Source organism: Condylura cristata, unplaced genomic scaffold, assembly GCF_000260355.1.
Source record: "Condylura cristata isolate star-nosed mole 26May11 unplaced genomic scaffold, ConCri1.0 scaffold00004, whole genome shotgun sequence".
NCBI lineage: Eukaryota > Metazoa > Chordata > Mammalia > Eulipotyphla > Talpidae > Condylura > Condylura cristata.
Genome location: NW_004567105.1, coordinates 35,542,884 through 35,564,092, shown reverse-complemented (window position 1 = coordinate 35,564,092; position 21,209 = coordinate 35,542,884). Strand labels below are relative to the sequence as shown.

The window sequence follows — 21,209 nt, the reverse complement described above, 5'->3', positions numbered from 1 at the left end:
TACCCCAGTTCTGTATGCACAAATAAATCTTAAAAAAAAAAAAATTTACAAGCAGCTTCAAAAGAATTTGATAGAAATTTACACTAAAAACAGCAATGAACTGTCATGTTCTTTGGCATCCACAAAGAAGGAAAACGATGGCAAAACCACAAGCTAAAATGCAGCTTAAGACAATTTTATGGAACTTAAAAACATCCTGGGAACTTAATTTTGAAGGTGCATAGCTCATTCGTACCTGAGAACATATTACAGAAAGATCAATAGTGAGAGTCCTCTGTGATATTGGACTTTGAAGGAAAAATAAAAATTCTTCAGACATACAGGCAGAAAGTAGACAGTCTTTTTAAAAAATCAGTCTATTATACTTTTCAACAGTAAAAATTCATGCGAGAACACTGGATTTTCATATTTAAAATACCTGATGTGAAGCAGTTTTTTTTTTCTAGTCAAAATGTTTCCATGCATAAAAATGACAAGCTGGTATCAAGATGCTAGACCTTGAAGAATACCGTTTCCATGAACTCTCCTGCGGAACCTACCAGAGAAAATGCTTCAGAGACTGGAAACCACAGAAGGAGTAATAATGTCAGGACTGATGACCAGTTTTGCACATACACTTTAAGGAAGACCAAAACTAAGTGAGAGCTGAAAGAGAAATTACGGGCTGGAAAGAGGAAGGAAGGAAGAGAACTGAGTGGAGGTATGCAGGATGTTTTCAGCATTACTTACAGGAGTTCCAGGAGATGGTAGTGTGGGTGCTACTTGATGACTGTCATATGCAATAAAAAGCAGAAGAGGTTATGTGTGACTGTCATGAACTGAGTCCTTGGGGATCCATGATCCTTGGTGGATCGAAGACACCCTCAAGCTGGAAGATACAATTATGTGCGTGTTAGAAGTCTACACAACGAAATAATCTCAGAAACTAATGGCATTAAAATAAGCATACAAAATTTGTAAGCAATTTGATTAGTAAACTATTTAATAGTTAATTGGAAAGTTTGATCAGAGAAAAGAATATAAAGATACAATACTAGAAACAAGAAAAACCATTTCTAAGAATATGAGCAGTTATGTCAATTAACTTGACAATCTGGGAAGAATTTGATGATTTTTAGGGACAGATTTATCAAGCACAAAGAATAGAACTGTCCATGTTACTTAAGTTATTTGGAAGTACAGAATGTGTCCAGAAGCACCCCGTTTTACTTAACCGCATGGGTAAACCTGGAACCAAATGCAGCAGCACCAGATGTGCTCCAGACTTTACTTGGATCCTGTGTTTTGGCCAGCTTTCCGGTACTCCATCATAGGGAACCTTTTGGGACAAAATCCCCTGGCTTCGATTTGGATTTGGAAATGGGGTGCCCTGGTAGGAGTAGAGGAAAGGAGGCTAGAATTCAGTTCTTATCCCTGCCACACTGTTCTTCCCTTAGAGCCCATGGGGAAAAGCAGCCATCTGTTGAGTCTTGCCTGGCCTTGGAATTGCAAATTATCCGCACAGTAGTGTATCCACAGGAAATCCTCCCTAAGTTTAAACTAACTTGATGCATTATCTGCTTCCTGCAGCTCTTTCTGGTAAAATACATAAATATAGGAGCAATACCTTTGTAGAAAATAGGAAATTATGGGGCCTCCCTGTGGTACAGGGGTTAAAGTCTCAGCTCTATCAAGCTATCGCCAGCCATTGTGGCCTGAGTTGATCCCTGGCCAGGGAGCTGACCCACAGGGTGCAACAGACCTCTCCTGTCTCACCTGCTACTCCCCCTCAGCAGTGGATTTAAGTAGATCCACCTGCTCAGGTCGCCATTGTGTTTCTGGTGAACCTTCGCCCGCTGTCCCCCCCTCCCACCTCCCTCCCCCCTGTATCTTTGGCCTACACTCCTGTTCATATATATATAAGGTTATAGAAAAGATGCCCTGGTTCTCAAAAAGAGGCTACTGTATTTTAGGTGAACACCATGATATCTCTGACTCAGCAATAGAGAAGGTGTGTATGTGTTTGTGGGTATTCACTGTTACTGTTTGGAATATTTTTGAGGCTTTGAAAATCTCAAAAAATTAGGAAAATTTTAAAACAACAAAATGAAATGCTTTGGATTAAGAATTTTATAAACAAATAAGAAGAAATGTTGGCAGAAAATGCCAACCAATATTGTATAAGCAAATCACTGAAAGCCCTTAGCTCTTAGACAAAATGATACTTGACTTGAGACTGGGGTTTGTATTATTAGGCAATCTGTGTCTGTTAAGTAATAACAGGGCCATAAATTTAAAAAAGCTATCTGTGTTCCTTTGTCAAACATGACAGGATTTTTTTTAAAAAGATTTATTCATGCATACAGAACTGGGGTACAGGCCAAAAGGGCAGGGAGCAGGGACGGTGAGAGGATTCACCACACACAGAGTGGGGAGCAGAACAGGCAGATCAATGAAGTACACTTCTGAGGGGAGCAGCAGGCGGGTCAGGAGAGGTCTGCTGTGCCAAGTAGATCACCTCTGGGGAATCAAACTCATGCTGAAGTGGCTTTAGCTTCTTAGTGCTGTGCTTTAACCCACTGCGCCACCAGGGAGTGCCCAAACATGACAAGATTTTAAAAACCTTTATAAAATGGTATTGCCCCAGTGCAGATGATTGGTATGCAGCTAGCTGAGAGCGACATGCAGTGTAGTGCATTAGTATGTGCAGCCTGGTGTTCCGCTGGTGCTAAGATGTCCTTGTGCTTTTTCAGGACCTCCCTTGCAGCCTATGGGTTGAGTCACACAGCACTGTCACCACTGTGACCTGAGTTCAGTCCTTGGCTAGGGAGCTGATACACACAGGGCTCAGCAGACCTCTCCTGTCTTAGCCTCTATTCCTCTCAGCAATGGATTTTAGGCAATTTGCCTGTTTTGTTCCCCACTCTGGTAGATTCTCCCACCCCACATCTCTGGCCTACACCTAGTTCTTCTATGCAAAAATCTTTAAAAAAGAAAAAAAAATGTCCAAAGTATGTTCATAGCATTGTTAACAGTAGCAAAGATCATTTAAAGTGTCAGTTGGAGTTTGACTTTTACACCAGATAGAAAACTACTTAATGGTTACAGAGGCAGTTAGTAAAATGATATCTCTGTACATTCAGAATAAAAGTAGGTTGCAGAAATGCCCAGTACTGCGTATTGTTGGGGGGGGGGGGATATTGATAAAGGTAGAATTATGGGACATTGGGAATTGTTTTCTGTTTCTGAACTGTTTTTTTTTTTATTAAAAAGTTCATTTTTACATCATTTTTCACATTTTTTTTTTATCTCAATTGTAATCCCCACGGGTTTCCCATCACCAAATCACCCCTGTGCCACCACCATAGTCCCGTGCATTTCCCTCCGTTCCCCACTGTTTTCTTTTTTAAAAGATTGTGCAGACAAAAGCGGGGGGGGGGGGGTGGAGGAGGGGAGGCCAGAGCATGGGCAGGGAACTTGTGAGAGGATTCACCAGAGACAGAGTAGAGAGCAGAACAGGCAGATCTACTGAGATCCACTGCTGAGGGAAACTTCCAGCAGACAGGAGAGGGTCAGCTTCCTGGCTGGGGATCCAGTGGCTGGCATTAGCTTGGTAGTGCTGAGACTCAACCCCTGTGCCACCAGGGACACCTTGTTTCTGAACTATTTTAAAGAAATAAATATTATAAATAGAAAATATTATTAAACTCTCATAAGAAGTATCTCAAGTAATTTTTTCTGTAAAATGATTTCCATATTAGCTGTTAAATACAGTCTAACTGAGTCACAGGGAAAAAACCCCTTCTGATGCTCACAGTGCTCTTGTCCTTTGTGTTTTCAGAGCAGTGGGAAAAGCTCTGTGCTGGAAAGCCTGGTGGGAAGGGACCTGCTCCCCAGGGGCACTGGCATCGTTACCCGGAGACCCCTCATCCTGCAGCTTGTCCACGTTTCGCCTGAAGATAAACGGAAAACAACAGGAGAAGAAAATGGTAATTTTGGTATAAAAATGCCTTAAAACTTCATTTGGTGTCAGTTCTTAGAAAGATAAGGCTGTGGGCAAATCAGGTCCTGTGAAGTAAAGTGGTGAATCCTTTCTTCATGAGAAAGGGTGATTCCTGTGGTCCTGAGGACCATCAGTGAATGTATTTGGAGCTGCAATTCTTTGGCAACCAGTGTGTTGAACTTGTTACTGCTGTTTAATGCGCGATTCAGGGAGCTACTTAGGAGATAGGAATTGGTTATTTTTAAGGGAAATTTTTTGAGTTTTGCAGTGTTTTAAACATTTTTCCATGGTGTTTAAAACTGTTTTTCTTTTGATTTAGAAGTAACTTCAAGTAACTTCAGTTACAGCTTAAAGATTGTATTTTAAATGGAATTAAAGTGGCTCTTTTTAGCAGTCATGTTAAACTCATCTTCCTATTTCCTGTCTTACTGTGTGCTTGCTAATTTTATTGTTACCCTTCAATCTCAGATAAATGTTTTTAGAAAGCTTTGATTTTATTTTACCTGTCCTGCAATAGTATAGTGTGGTATAATGGTATACTATTCTGACTTCAAAATACTGTTTCATCCGCCCCCTCCAATATTTTAGCTTAGTGTCCAGTCAAACTCAGGCTGTTTCTTTATTGGATGTGAGTGGTAAGTGTATGAGGTATTGATTAGAAAGTAAGCACTCTCCTTAATGACTGGAAATAATTTCAAGTTGCTGTTTATGTCTCTTTGCAGGTTTTAAATTGCTTGTAAAATATGCGGTCTGTGTGAGTCATGCCTCTGTAGTGAGGTTGAAATGTTCGATGAGGTTAATATGTTTAATCTTCCTGTTGGCTCTGTGTTTGGCACACACTTTCTTATTTATAAAAGGCTTTTATTGCCCTAATTATTAAATAACAGCAGAGTACCACATTTGGTTCAGTTTAGTTTCATTTGACTTACTTCTGGTCTTTGATGGAATGATACTATGATGAATCGAAGTTACTTTAACTTTTATAACTGATTTTCTTATTGTAGGAACACTAGTAGTGTTTTTAGGAGATGTGAACATCTGTGATGATAGAAAGTTAATTACTGAATGAAGTTGTAGATTTTAACACTATTTCTGGATTGGCAGCGGCAGCCAGGATATGTGGGAGGCTTTTAGTTATAGTAGGTAATTATGTTAGGTAGCTTCTTGGTGTATTCTCTATCCCTTTGTGTTTCTGGAAAAGTTCTCTAATGAATCCACCTTAAATTTAACTATTTTAGGGCTAACCTGCGGTTCAGCTTCATAGACAATAACACTTCAAAGTTTTCATTCCCACTAATTCATTTCTTCACAGTCACAAGTACCCTTACTAAGACTTGAAGAAACTGTGTGGCATTAGGTCTCTGTCTTTGAGCTTTTCACTTTCTCCAGTCATCTTAAGAAGGGCAGATGACACCCTGTCTCAGAAACTAGTATGGGCAGTGCTCTAGAACAGGGTGTAGATTTCAGGGTGGAAGAGTTAGGTCCTTAGTGCCTCTGCTTGTGCGTCTGCTGTGGGTGTCTCTTCTTGGTGGTGGTCAGTAAATTGCAATCTTTATATATATTTTTCTGAAGCTTAGTGCTTAATTTTTGCATCTAACCCCCGTCACATGTGCGTGTACATGTGCGTGCACACACACACTGAACATGACAACTCAGCTACCTAGGGTACAAATTAAATTTCATGTATTTTGGGTCCTTAGTTACCTGTCTCATTAGTAACCAGGGTTGTTCCTTAGTTTCTCATCAGAGGTTCTTTTTCTTCAGGATAAATAATTCTACCTTGTTGTGAGTCATTGTAGCCCAGAGGAAATTAGAAATGAAGCAGTGAACGAGAAGACTGAGCTGCCTCACAGCTTGACATGGAGGAGAAGGGGGGAGAGGGGGGGACATGACCACTCGGTAATTTCAAAAAAAGAAAGTTAAAGTCAGCCTCTTACCTGTTGGTACAGGGATTTATAGCCTCAGAGGGTTTGTTTTGTCACGAAAAGGCCTGAATTATCAATAATAGGTTAAATGAAGAGCCATGTTTTCTAAGATGACATGGAGAAATGTAATTCATGTTTATATGGGCTCATCAGAATTGGCTGAAAAAATATTTTTGCGTCTAATATGTATGGTTTAATTATCAGGAAAATTTACTCAGCTGAGTTCCTTCATTTTGCAGTTACATAGATAATTGGAGTGTCAATTACTATAAATTTATAGGATTTCTATGCTTGCCTCGCTTCTGCCATTATAAAAAAAGTTTGAAACCCCACCTTGTAGGAATCTGGCTGGGCTGAGCATCTGTGTGGAGGTGTGGAGGTGGCTCAGACCTCTGGGCTGTAGAAATACCAAAAGATGAGTGGCCCAGCTGGCAAGCTAATATTTAAAAGTGACCTCACAAAATGGGGTGCCTCCTGAAGTTGACCCTCAGCTGCTGAAAAGGACTGGGACAGTATTGGAAAGTGGGTTCCGAGCTGTTGCGCTCACCTTGCAAACCAGGATTTGGGATGGATCCATTACGAGATACAGTTTAGAATCTCACTGACATTCAGCTTCCACCCTCATTCAGGGAATAGCCAAGTCAGAAGAGAAATTGCAGCGAAGACATTGTGTGTTTATGCAGACCTCAAATCTCATAAAGCTGTGCTCTAAGCAGGATCTCAGGGTAGGAAATACTGTTCACAACTTTCAAGAATTTCATCTGGAATTGGAAGAAGCAAATGGCTGGACTTTGTTTGAACATTCATGATGCAGGCTGCTGTTCCAACTCATTACCAAGATGGAGGAAGCAACCCAGGAGGCACCCCAGGAGGCAGAGTAAAACAGCACATACCAGTGGGAGCGAAGATTTTCTAGATGTGTACAACTGTTGATTTCATGATCATCAGTCAATAAGTTGACCTTAAAACAGAACAAAAGTCATTAAACATATCTTGGTTTTATATCATCAGCAAATATTGTAACTGGTATCTATTGGAAGAATATTGGTTATTGTGCAATACTCTATTTTATTGTAACTTTGATATAAATAAATTTTGGGTCCTGAACACAAGAACACATATTTCACATTTTAAAAATAATTTCATTAGAATAAATCTTAGACTAGATTACTAGTTTAGTTTGAACTTTGACCCTCACAATTATCTTTGATGTATTTTTATGCAATAAGCTTTCCTCATGTTTCTTGTTAAACAAAATCCAGCAGTAACAAACTGATTAAAAATTGTTTCTGTGGTGGTCTGTTAAATTCAATATGTAGTTGAAAGAAAATAATCCCTTAGAAAATCAGCCTTAACATAATTTGTATTTGTAGTGATGTCTATACCTAACTTTAAGGTTTTAAAATGTGAATTTTGTTGCCAGGCACTTAATTTTCCCATAGTTCTATTTTCGATATTGAAGGCACATTTTTGAAGTGTTAGATCAGAATCCCGAGGTGATGCCTTTTATTACTGCAGAACACAAAAATAGACACACAATATGCTTTGCATATAGCACTTGAAAGATGATTATTTTCCTTTATTAATCAGTTACGGCAAAATTGTAAAGTTGGAATAACTGGATGCTACATGCATTTGAAATCTGTTCAGGTTTTTGCACATTTGATTTTTGTAAAAGGTTTAACTTTTAGGGGTAAGCAGTAAACTTACCATTCTGTGCTGTTTCTCTTTAACTACAGACCCTGCTACATGGAAAAACTCAAGACAGCTTTCTAAAGGTCTTCTTTCCTTGTTCTCAGCCCTGCCCTGCTCCGCTGCATGTGTGCTGCTGTGTTCTCATGGGCTGTGTGCATCCCCATTTTTATTTGCCTGTTCACACTGAGCGCAGGTGTTAGTGGTTCTCGCTCTTCTTGGCATTGCATCAGAAGGCAGGCTTTTTTTGGTGGTGAATGTAATTTATGTTATTTTTCTTTAAAACATTTTTGTGAAGCCAGGCATCCTTTATATGAGACGGTAAATAAAAACCTCCCCTTTGGTATGGGTGTCTGTCTCTGTGAGTTCTGTTCACCTGGATTACTTCAGGCCTCCAATGAGACTTCTTGGAAGAAGGTACTATGTTTCAAGTAGGTGAGAGTTTTACTTGCATAAAGGATCTAGTTTTACTTACCTTTTCTCCCCCAAAGTGCTGATTCGCCTTTTCTCACATTAACATTGTTAAATATCTTAGTCATTTTTATTTTACTTTTAGGTCCTTGATAGGCGTTATTCATAAACATATGAACACATTTATAATTCTTATGGATTTGGCAAAAGCAGAGCAGCTGTGCTTGGGGTAGTCAGAACCAGATTAACTTTCTATGATTAAACATTTCTACCTTGTCTGAAAAAAGATTGAAACTTGCTCTCCAAGTTTTAAACCATTGGAAACAGCACACACAGTGACGAGCTTCCCTTTTCAGCACAGTTGAGGGACGGAGTGGCATTTGGGGCTAGCAGAGAGTAGGACTCCCTCTGTACGTGGGCTGGGTCTTTTCTCCCTTTGATTTCATTTCTTTCCTGCTTCCAATTCTGAAGGAGAAATCGTCCTGGGTCTTGGGTGTACTTACTTTGAAAAAGTGCAAGTAAAGTACAGATGGAACTTTAGAGGAGCAACAGTTTGAGTGAGAGATGGAAAACAGTTTGATGAAGAACAAAATCAGTGGGAAAGTTAGCTAGTTCATTGACATACTGCAAATTTCTGTCTGGAATTTGATGTATAAATCTACTATTCATGCTTTTAGTGGGATTTCTTAGTGGGATTTTAAATTTTTCTTTAGCTATTGATTTGAGTGATTCACCATTTAAACTACTCTTAAGCATACATAAGACATTTTAAAATAGAGTATTCTTTTTAGTAATTTTACATAGAAAGATATTATGAAGAGAAGTGAGTATTAAAAAAATCTAAATTTCAAATGGGAGGAAGACCTGTGAACCACTTTCTGACGTTAGTCATGCTTTACAAATATAAGATACGATTGTTTAAATGTGGAAGTGTAATTTTGCAAATCTTAAGACACGTAGTAACTTGTAGTTAATTGAAAAATAGAAACAAAAACAATTTATTATGTGCTTTTTAAATTCCTAAAGATAAATATGCTTCCACAATTTCCATTAAATGAGATTTTCTTTTCTCAGGAGTTGAAGCAGAAGAATGGGGTAAATTTCTCCACACCAAGAATAAGGTAACCTTATACAATACTGTGAACAAATACTAGTTGAAACATTTCTTTGTATAAGTAATTGATAATTTAGTTCTTTTTTATCTTTAAAGATTTATTTATTTAATTTTGCATAGAAGAACTGCACTGTTAGGCCAGAAGTGCGGGGGAGGTGAGAGGATTCACTAGAGACAGAGCAGGAGCAGTACAGGCACTCTGAAATCCACTGCAAAGGGGAACAGCAGACCAGACAGAGGTCTGCTGCAGCTGATGTGGATCAGCTCCCTGGCCAGGGATCGAACTCAGGCCATAACAGTGATGGTGCTGGGACTTAACCCAGGCCACTAGGAAGGCCTCATTTAGTTTTCTTATAGGCAATACAGCCTGTTATTTTGTATTTTGTATTTTCCTTGTAAAAGGAAAATAAATTATCTTAGTAACATTTCTATCCACCATAGTTTATTTAAAGATTTATTTATTTATGCATATAAGAACTGGGATATAAGCCAGAAGTGTGCGGGGTGAGAGGATTCACCAGAGACAGAGTGGGGAGCAGAACAAGCAGACTACTGAAATCCACTGATTTCAGTGGAGCTGAGGGAGCAGTGGGTCGGCTGCTGCTCCATGTGGGTTAGCTCCCTGGCCAGGGATCGAACTTGTGCTGCAGTGGCTTAGGATAGCTTCACAGTGCTGTACTTTTTTAAGATTTATTTATTTATGCATACAGAACTGGGTACAGGATAGAGGTGTACGGCGCTGAGAGGATTCACCAGAGACAGAGAGTGGAGCAGAACAGGCAGATCTACTGAAAAACACTGCTGAGGGGAGTAGCAGGCAGGTCAGGGGAGTAGCAGGCAGGTCAGGGGAGGTCTGCCTTGCCATGTGGATCACCTCTGGGGCTGGGGATCGAACTCACACTGAAGCTGGTTGCCCCTCCCTTGCAGTGATGGGCTTTAACTGGTTGTGCCAGGGGGGCCCCTGGAGATAAATTTTCAATTGAGCCCAGTTCCTTCTAGTTTGGAGATTTTTAACTCTTGTGGAATTAGACAGCTTTAAAAGAATCACATAAAGTCATCGCTCAGGAAGATACATGTGTATATTAGATCTTGTTTATTCCTGAAGAAGTTCTTAGATTTTCTTGACATTTATGGCCACTCTCACTTAGATCTTTGATTTTATTTTGACTGTCATGCTTTTTTGTTTCCATAATTTTTAGCTCTATACAGATTTTGATGAAATTCGACAAGAAATTGAAAATGAAACTGAAAGGATTTCAGGAAATAATAAGGTAGGCATAATTTTAGAGCTGGAATCATATAAACATCAGTAAGCATGTGAGGTGAGTGTTGTAAATTCATAGTCCTGCTCTTTGTACCTAGTGGGAGTTCACAAATAATATGAAAAATTAAAATCCATGTTATTTCTTAGAGCTTTTGTATATTACTACATATTTCATTTAGATGTTTGATCTTGTGATCTGCATACCACTTTAGTAAATCAAGAGACCTGTATTTTTAAAGGTTCTTTTTCTAGATTTACTATGAAAGCAAAGAAATTCGTTTTTCCCCCACTTTTCAGTGAATATGAAAAATGTTAATTTTTTAAAAAAAATTAGAAGCTTATAAAATTAGGCATCTCAGTATATTTAGCGTTTCTGTCAGATGTGTGACTACCTTCCCTAAGGACTTCTGTTTTCTTTATTCCTATTTTCTTTCTTCTCTCTTCCTTTTTTGTTTTTACCTTTATTATATTGTCCACAAGCACTTTTAACTCTACAAATGGGCTTAATACTAATACTCAATAAAAATTTATTGAGCTCTTTATCTGCCAGATAGTGCTGGGGAGATCATTTCCTGACAGGAAGGCAATGGGGGAGTCATGTTAATTTTTGTGTCACCGTGGGGTTTCTGTCTTGGTGAGGGCCTGTATTTTGTCATCATTGCTCCTTGGGCTGGTCACCCTGAGTTTCTGCTTCTGCGACCACACTGCCCTGATTTCTGGGGCTACTGTATGAAAAGGGCAACAAATTGGCAGAAGCCTAGGGTAGTCATCCTCAGCCCTCTGAGGACATCAGGTTAAACTTGACTGAGACTGCTGTATGTCATCACAGCAGTCAGAGCCATCTGTCCTGGGCCTGCTGTGGATTTACTGACTTCAGGAGCTAAGGGTAATTTTACACAGGACTGGAGTTTAGGGTGGTCGTGACTGGAAAGTAAGAGGGAAAGTCTTATAAGAGACAGCTTGTTGTGAGTAATGAATCTGCACACTCACAGGAGGCTTCATTTACTTGGGGATACGATTCACTTTTACCTAGTGGATTTTGAGTCCCTTATCCCTGAATCTATGACAGTTTTTTCCTTTCCTGAAGCATGTTGGTAATGAAGGAATTGATACTTTGATCATATATAAGTATTTTTATTTATCTCATTATCCAAGTAATTTCATCTCCAAAAAATATATATATATATATTTATATATATATATATAAAAGGTTGTTTTAAATACTTTTGAATAAAGCTTGTGTCAACATGGTAAGGTATGCCTGAGAATATGTAGCTAGGAAGGTGTGTCAGATACCAGCCTAGAGTATTTAGGACTCTGGCATATTCAAAACAGATGAGCAGTTCACAGGGAGCCAGTGAAGCAAAAGAAACACATCACATCAGTGTCCCTGTTGGCACTTAGCCCCAAAAAGTGTGAGGGACCTTTGATGAAGATCAGGATTGTGGTCGCCTCAGGGGAATGGAGAGGAAAGATTCAGGTACCTGTTCTGAGGCGTCTCTTAATGTACACTCAGGCCAGTGTTTTCAGAGTTAGAAGCCGCACCAGCCTACCTTGTCTCTGCCTTACTTGCTCAATTTAAGAAACTCAGTGCATCTTTCTTTACTTTAGCATTAAGTCTGTGAAATACATTTGAGTTATGGTACCTGCTTCGAATCAAGAGACGAGAATGTGAAATAATACGGAGGAAGTAAATTTTATGTTGGGTAGGATTATAACCTGTTCATATTTAATTTATATGTAACAGAATCTAAGGTCTTTCTACTTGAAGTGAGATTGCATTAGTGAGATTTATATTTCATTGCCATTTTAATGAGATATTTTAATCCTTATTTTTAGGGAGTCAGCCCTGAACCTATTCATCTTAAGATATTTTCCCCCAATGTTGTCAATCTGACACTAGTGGATTTGCCAGGAATGACCAAGGTAAAGAATCCCGTGACTTGCTGTGGGTGCAGTCTTCCCTGACTGCTCTGTTTAGGCATGATCTTGCTTATAACAGTAATTTTAAAGTATAATCTTAGCTCCCTGTGCTGCTGTTGCTTTTATTTTTTCCAGTGTCATGCCACATCTGGAGGCAATACATAGTATATGTGTTTGTTTCTTATGTCTCATCACTGAAATGCAAACTCTATAGAGGGGAATTTTGCTTGTTTCCACTGCTGACATTCTTTAGCAAATGGAACAATACCTAAAGTATGGTTTTCGGTAAATACTGCTAATTGAAAGAATGAATGAATTTCTGTTTAACATTGACTAATACTTAACAAGGTCAATTTTTGATATTTGAGAAAATTACATTTTTAAACTTACACATGTAACAAAGTCATACATACCACCATTGTATATAATTTCATGTTAATTTTCTGTAAAAGGAGTTAAATGGGTGATGGGCTAGGGAGCTGAGTTGCTTTTTACTGTTACTTCCTTCCTTGTCTCTGCTTTAGGTGCCTGTGGGCGATCAGCCTAAGGACATTGAGCTTCAGATTAGAGAGCTCATTCTGCGGTTCATCAGTAACCCCAACTCCATCATCCTCGCTGTCACTGCTGCCAATACAGACATGGCGACCTCAGAAGCTCTCAAAATCTCAAGAGAGGTAGATCCAGATGGTAAGGACCAATGTTAGTGTTAATGTGTGACTTGGTTAACAGTGGCAACCTACCTTGAAGAAAGGAAATTGTATTTACTGAGGTAACGCTGGTCACAACACTGTATCTTTTAGGGGAATAGGATCATACCCCTTCAGATTTATGTTCCTACCCCCTCAGCTCTACCACCAGAGCACCACAGTCCTCCACCACAGTCCATTCTAGTCATCCTCCCCACCTCTGTAGCTTCAGTTCCACTGTCAGAATCTGAGGGTTGGTTTGGTTTAGTTTGTCTATTCTTTTACTTTGTTTCTATATGTTCCACATTTTAGTAAAATCATTCACTATTTGTCTCTCCTGATTTTTTTCATTTAACATACTTAAATGAAACAAAGTGGCAAAATAGGAAATTTTGTTTTTTAGAAAGAATGTCGGTAGTTAATACAGATGTAAAAAAATCATGCTTTTTTGCTGATAGCGTCAAATAGAAATTTGAATGGAAAGTAAAGTTCTATGATGGGTAAGTTGCTGTAAAGGCTAGGTCAAAATACTTAACATGTATACACATTTGTAATAGTTACCTAATAATCTTAAAATGACTTTGCAAAACATTTGTTGTATTGCATACTTGAAGTGATTTAGGTGTTTGAAAGATTAACTTCTAAGAATAAATAACTCCCATAGTAGGTAGTTGTAGATGGCTGTGTTAGAATAGGTATCTGCTTTGGTATTTGCAGAATTAGAAAACATTGAGATATGCTCAAGGCAGAGAGGATCCTTAGAAATGAAGGTCAAGTTCTTTTGTGAAGCACTTGTCATCCCAGCATTAGTCAGAGGGGGTCAGCATGTGATGTGCCTCGCTGCGGTAGAAGCCTGGCTGGGAGACAGGGCTGTGTAGGCTGCTTTCCCTTGATGGCCCAACGACTCACCTGCGATTTAGACTGTGTGTGGGCTCTCTCATGTCTGTCTTCCTACTTTGAGGAAGAATTATATAAATTTTGGTAGCAAATGTTAGCGTTAAGCCTGCTAATTAAAGTTCCCATAACAGTTGTTAAAAATAATTTTTTTGTTATCTTAGGTTTTTAAAAAAACTTTTACTAGATGAATAATTAACATGCAAAATAAAAGATGTAAAGGGTTTATTTAAGTTTAATTTTTACTGTGTTAACTGTTAACCATTTTGTTTACGTTAATTCTACCTTAAAGTGACCCTTGAATGAACCTTTGATCTAGTAATCTCAATTTAGTAATACATTTTAAGGAAATAAGCCATCCAGTTTTATTTATAGCATTATTTATTATTAATTAGAATCGACTTGGTATGGCTAACATTAGGAATTGAAATAGTAACAGAATATGAGATCTTTAAAAAGAATGACTTTGTAGATTTGGAGCAGTATATAAAATACTTATAATTTAAAAATGATCAAAATTGCATGTTGCAGTGTGTGTGTGGAATTTGCATGAATTTGGAACTTTGGAAGTGGTTTGTCAGCAGTCCTATTTCTAGGCATTTGTCTTATGAGTTCTATATTCATGCAAAAGCTTATGTGCAGTGTCTTTATTAGCTTTATTTGTATTCTTTAAAACTGGAAACAACTTTCTCAAATTGGGAAATGACTAACCAAGCCAGAAAACATCCATATGCTGGAGCACAACTTAGCTGCACAGAGAAGGATCAAGTGATAAGTGTAGTATCAGGGAGGGCTTGCAGATGAATGCCAAGTGGAAAGCCAGGCCTAAAGGCTGGGCCTGCCATTTCATTCACACCAAATTCCAGAAAATACTAAGGTAGTCACAGGAGATGGCTCTGTGGGGTGGCACAAGATGAATGAGGGACTTGACTCACTTATCAACAAGAGATGATGATACAGCTGTTCATCACATATATCAAAACTCATAGACCTGGATAATAAAAAAACAAATTTTAAACAAATATTTGGAAAAATAGACAAATTTAAGAGTTTAAATTGTGAAAAATTTTAGAAATTGTACACAGTTGTAAATTAGTTTTTAAAAAGCATTTGCAAATTGGGCTCCCTCTGGTGGCACAGCAGGTTGAAGCACAGCACTAAGAGGCTTGAGCTGCTTCTGCATAAGTTCGATTCCCGCCTTCCTGGGAGGAGATCCACATGGCGTGGCAGACCTCTCCGGACCTGCCCACAGCTCCCCTCAGCAGTGTACTTGGTCGATCTGCCTGTTCTGCTCCCCTCTCTGTCTCTGGTGAATCCTCTCACCCTCCGCATCTCTGGCCTGTACCCCAGTTTATATGAATAAATAAATAAATCTTTAATTTAAAAAAAAGCATTTTCAAATTGATGATAGTTGTAATAGTAAGTGACTGTAGATAGGGTCACTTTCTCTTTGCTTTTCCCAGGTCGCAGGACCCTGGCCGTAATCACTAAACTTGACCTCATGGATGCAGGCACTGATGCCATGGATGTGCTGATGGGAAGGGTTATTCCAGTGAAGCTTGGAATAATTGGAGTAGTTAACAGGTTAGCAATCAAGAATGGGATATGTGAGCGTTAATGTTCCAAGGCAAACCTGAAAATTTCAAATAAGTCTCAACTATAATAGACTCTGTTTTTCCCCTTTTCCTATAATCTTTTCTGGTAATGGCTAGCACAGGCATTGCTCTTAAGGGAGCAGAGTGACTCACTAAAGTCTCCTGTGGTGAACACTAACACAAGGTGGAAGATCATTTCTTAAGCTTAAACACTACTGCCTTTTAGGTACTGATAAGGAGGGTCCTCAATAGAAAGTATGATGTTATTTGCCCTCATTCAAGACAGAGTTTAAGGGAGTAGGATTTTGTTAGGTTGCTTTTGTTTGTTAGTGTTTTAATGTCTCTTTGTAATTGTCAGGATGTAATGTAGAGAAACTTTATAAAGGAATTCTAATTATAAATAGCTGGTATTAAACATCATGGGAAGGAAGCAACAACTGAATGTCTGCTTGAGCTGTAGACAGTGCACAGTGCTGTGCAGATGGCCTGTCTTTGAAACCTTACAGCAGCCCTGTGAGATGGGCACTGATGTCCGTCTCTTAATCAGGGAACTGAAGTGGTTTGCTTCCAGAGTCGCAGGCTGGTGTGTGAAGGGCTGGATTCAGGTGGAGACGCCCCTTTCACAGGGCCTTTATGCAGGAGGAAGTGCTGAAATTACCGTGAGCTCCAGCTGCCAAGTGCTTTGTCTCCTGGAATCAAGTGTGTGTGTGTAAATCACGCCTCAACTCTTTGGGTCTTGAACCTTACAAAATGGAAATGTCGTTAATAAATGACAGCATGACTGTTGACAGCTGTCTGCTTCCCTGCATGCTTCATCCAGGCTCCCACATTAGAGCCGCTAAGTCCACTATTTGTTCTCAGACTCTTTGCTGTATTTATAGGTGATAGCTCTGCAAGTAACATCGTTACTTTGGGTGGAAATGACTTGCCTGTCCGTGGAGAAGATAAACACTTGTGTGACCCACACAGGTTTTCACTGTCCACCCCTGCTACCTACAAGCATGACTGACCATTGTTAATGGTAATAATGAGACCTAAACTTAAAAGTCACATGGTTTGTGACGGAGCCACTAAGTTAATCTCCTGAGCTAAGTTTTTTTGCTACAAATTGGGGTAGCACCTATCATGTAGAGCGATGTGAATATCAAATGTGGGGACCACAGTGGACTTGAGCTGAACAGTTCGTTATTTTCTACCCCTAGGAGCCAGCTAGATATTAACAATAAGAAAAGTGTCACCGATTCAATCCGTGATGAATATGCTTTCCTTCAAAAGAAATACCCATCTCTGGCCAACAGAAATGGAACAAAGTACCTTGCCAGGACCCTGAACAGGTAACATTTTATTACCTACGAAGGTTGAGATATTTTGTTCTCACCAGTAGGTGTCGGGACCTTCCATCTCAGTTCTTGTGGCTTCCTAGTGTTCTTAGGTGTATAGTTTAACTTTCTGTTGTGGAACAGCAGTTCTTGCACATGGCTCTGGGCTTGGGCAAGTGGCATTAAGTCCTCATGCAGTCGAGGAATGCTGGGTTGGACGTTAAAGCGTTTTAATTCACAGACATTCATTAAATAAAAGACTGCTTCATCTGAAAAAAAATTACGATTATGAGATCATAAAGTTTTTCATAATCAAAAAATGTTTTGATTGTTATGTTACTTTATCTCTTGTTATGGTGACCTTTTTTATTTATTTTCTAATTTTTTTTGCATAAAAGAACTGAGATATAGGCAAGAAGTGTGGGGGGTGAGAGCATTCACCAGACACAAAAAGTGTTTTGATTATGAGATCCTTGATGGTCAATTTTCTTTGAGAATAGAGCTAGAGAGCTTGTGCTTTCATTACACTTTGGACTTCAGGAATTGAATTTAAATGTGTGATTTTCACACAATCTGATCTGCATTTGGGGTGTCATCTGTTCCTCCTCATAGCAAGGTAGAAGCTTGGGCACCTTCTGGGCCCTTGTTTAGAGTGGGAAGGCCCTTCCAGAAGAGTTAATGACTGAAGAGAAAACGGTTTTTTCTTATTCCCTAAGTAAAGATGTATGCACCTGAATCTGAGATTGATTTTCATTATGCTCAGACCTATTGTAAAGGATACGTCAAAAGCAGTTATACAGATAGAACTAGATTAAGTTGCTTGCTTTTGCCATGTTTTTTCTAGTTACATTTGATTTTCCAGGTACAGTTGCTATAGTCGGGGTTGAAGGTATATTTACAAAGTATTAGCCAAGATGACTTCCTTTATGTCATTTTATTCGGACTCAATATTATTGTCTCAGATCATGTTATTTCCTCCCAGATAGTTTCACAGGTTTCCTTGTTAATTTTCATTTTCAAATTTTGACTCCTTGAGGTCTTCAGTATATCCAATTTCATTTTGAAGCTTTTATTTTCTAACTTCATTAGGTTACTGATGCATCACATCAGAGATTGTTTACCAGAGCTGAAGACAAGAATCAATGTGCTGGCCGCGCAGTACCAGTCTCTGCTCAATAGTTATGGTGAGCCCGTGGATGACAAAAGTGCTACTTTACTCCAGCTCATCACCAAGTTCGCCACAGAGTACTGTAACACGATTGAGGGGACAGCAAAGTACATCGAGACTTCAGAGCTGTGAGTAACAAATAGCTTTGTGGTCACTTTATCTAGGGATGTCCAGGGATGTCCCTAATTGCTAGGTTACTTTATCTTTCGTTATGGTGGTTTTTTTTTTTTTAAGCTTTTACTTATTTTTGCATAAAAGAACTGGGATATAGGCCAGAAGTGTGGGGGTGAGAGGATTCACCAGAGGCAGAGAGGGGAACAGAACAGGTAGATCTACTGCAGTACCTGCCAAGGGGAGCAGCAGGCAAGACAGAAGAGGTCTGCTGTGCCATGCTGGTTAGCTTCCTGGCCAGGGATTAAACTCAGGCCGCACTGGTACAGCACTGAGACTCAAGCCCCTAGGCCACCAGAGAGGCTTAGTTATAGTGACTTTTAACTCTGAGATTATCTACTTGTGATTTATTAGAATAGTAATGTCATTTTGTAGAACTGACAGGCTGGTGTCTGATATGTGAGTAATTGTGTTTTATAAACTAAAAAGTAAAAATTTCAGTTTTTAAAATAAGACTGATAAATATCTTAAATGTTTCATAATTTTAATTTTTAAAACGCTTACAGTCTCTTTAATACATACAGTGTAACTTTTTGTGGGGGGAAAATGCAGAGTATAAAATATATAAAATTACTCTTAATTCTGTCTTGATAACTGCTTTTGTTACTAATCTGGACATTTCCTAAACATCTATCAAATAAACAAGTACAACACATCTGAAAATCAGATGCAGTACATACTGTTTTGAAATAATTTTTCTAAGTCAACATTTCAGAAATAGCTAATAATCATACAATCATATTACCCTACATATTTACATAATATTTAACTTACCAGGTAAACTGATTTGCTTAGCCAGTCCCCCACTATTGATAACTTGGTTTCAGATAAACACAAATAGAACGCTGAGGTGGACATCCCTGGGCACGGGTCCATGCGGCCCTGCAGATAGATGCCTAGCAGTGGGATGCCAGGCCGAGTCCGTCACAGCCACCATGTTTGTGATCAGCAGATTGTATTGTTTACTGTTAACAGTATATATGAAAATGCATCTTGCTATACTCAAATCATGCTTGTTTAATTTTGAAATAATTATAAACTGCCAGAAAGTTTGAATAAGTGTGCAGGGATGTCCTGATCTGCTTTCATCCCACCTCCTGTGCCGGCATGTGCAGCTGTGGTACAGTAGGACAACTGGAGTGGACCACAGTGTGAGTGGGTGTGTGCCTGCATGTGTTTCTGTGTACCTACCGTTTGCGATCAGGTGTCTTCTAGGTGTTAGCCAGAAAAGAGAGTGTAACTTAACGAACTATACTGAATGGTGATATGGTCGTGTAGGGAGGTTCATGAAAATTCACTATTAAGATGAACCTCTGCAGAGGTAACGTGAGCCTTGATTTGGTGGCCAAAGGGGTTTAATAATCAAAATGTTCTTATTTAAAGGTGTATAGTCATGTTTAAATTCTTGTAGTCATATTTAAATTCTTAAAATACCATACATAACCAGAAAAGTGCAGATAACGTGTATAGGCAGATTTACAAGCAAAAACAGCCTTTAAAATGCTGAAGAGAGGAAAGCATTTTATTCAGGGAATTAGGATAATGCCACAGTTAATAGGGGCTAGGTTTAGCTCTGAATAGAATATGAGAAGGTGTCAGGGGAAGTGAGTCTTAGCCTGGGGAGTGTCCTGGGCTGTGTTGGGAGAGTGACTGATGCCATTATGGGACATGGCAGAAAGAAAGTCAGGGAAGTGTCACCAGCAAGCTGGAGAGTCAGATGCCCTACTACAGAAATTAAAACTTTTGGTCAAAGGAGTAACCTGTTTTAGGAAGATAATTCTGGTTATTGTGGAAATTATTCAGAGAAGAAAAAGGATGGAGGGAGAGACTGATTTCTGGTCATTTTTATTATCTGTGAGTATATAAGTCAGAGGCCCTCTATGTTGTACAGTTTTATACAACCGTCATTGTGTCTCTCCCAAGATTTTATATCACCCTCCTAGATCTACATTTTCCATCACGTCACCATTTGCTCTTTTTCAGTCTCTGAAACTCATGATTTACTCTATGAATTTGCATGTTCTAGAGCTTTCATGTCAGAGGACTCATAAATATCTGTCCTTTGTGTCTGACTGACTGCATTTAACATAGTGTTAGGTTCTAGTACCTTCTACTTAGTCTAATGAAGTAGTGAATATCCTGGTGAAAATAGCGACAAAGGAATGGTTTGGAAGACAGAGGCATTTGTGGAGATTAGCTGGCTTAAACCAACACCCAAAGCTGACACTAGGGCTTCCTGTCATTAAGGTAGGAAACCCTGTGATGTCATTGCTGCCCAGAGATTTGTCTGAAGAAGGGAGCTTAATGACAACTCATTGGCTGAGAATGACTTTTCTATTCTGAATGGTGGGAGGAAACTCAAAAGTTATTACTGACCTGTGGAAATTATGTGATGTGCAATTTTTGGTGTGTTGCATTTGAGCCACAGTTATAGTTGTACCTGTGCATGGTGCAGCCTTGGGGCTGGGGCAGAGCAGAGTTCGTGGAAGTCTAAGGCACTGCCACCTGACCCCTGGCAGGCAGCTTTCTCCAACCTCTCCCCAGACCGTGATTCAAGGGAAACAGACAACATGGCGTTTGAAGCTCTTGCAGTGTCCTTGGAGAGTGGGAGCTGTCTCCCTGATGTTTTCTGACAGAACTGTGTACCTTTCAGTTATGATTACTTTCCCCATTTGAAAAAAAAAAAACAAAAAACTGGTCTGTCGTCAAGTTCACATGGAAATAGAATTGTCTGTGTGTGATTGTTTGCGTGGGCCTCTGTTGGGAAGTGAGACTAATGGGAGGACAGACTCCCCACCTCTTGCCCTGTAGTAACTGCAGACACCCTATATTTTGTTGCCTTCCAGATGTGGTGGTGCTAGAATATGTTACATTTTCCATGAGACTTTTGGGCGAACCTTAGAATCTGTTGACCCACTAGGTGGCCTTAACACTATTGACATCCTGACTGCCATCAGGAACGCTACTGTGAGTATGTTCACTTCTGGACGCCCAGAAGTGAGGTTGAAGCCTTACGCTTTTCCTCCTCACATTTCTTTAAAATAAACCATATTGTTTGATACTTT

The 21,209-nt window shown here is 39.2% G+C and overlaps 1 protein-coding gene across 3 annotated transcripts in view; it reads left to right on the top strand.

Moving 5' to 3' along the window:
- The window catches only part of DNM1L (dynamin 1-like), a 54,149-nt gene that overhangs the window by 26,002 nt on the left and 6,938 nt on the right, over positions 1–21,209 (top strand). For all 3 annotated transcript variants that reach the window (XM_012720261.1, XM_004675927.2, XM_004675930.2), the window contains exons 2-11: positions 3,821–3,968; positions 7,647–7,685; positions 9,085–9,131; positions 10,324–10,395; positions 12,228–12,314; positions 12,836–12,998; positions 15,355–15,475; positions 16,689–16,820; positions 17,895–18,101; positions 20,991–21,111. In XM_012720261.1, the coding sequence (XP_012575715.1) occupies positions 3,821–3,968; positions 7,647–7,685; positions 9,085–9,131; positions 10,324–10,395; positions 12,228–12,314; positions 12,836–12,998; positions 15,355–15,475; positions 16,689–16,820; positions 17,895–18,101; positions 20,991–21,111 (1,137 nt within the window). The remainder of the gene's footprint in view (positions 1–3,820; positions 3,969–7,646; positions 7,686–9,084; positions 9,132–10,323; positions 10,396–12,227; positions 12,315–12,835; positions 12,999–15,354; positions 15,476–16,688; positions 16,821–17,894; positions 18,102–20,990; positions 21,112–21,209) is intronic.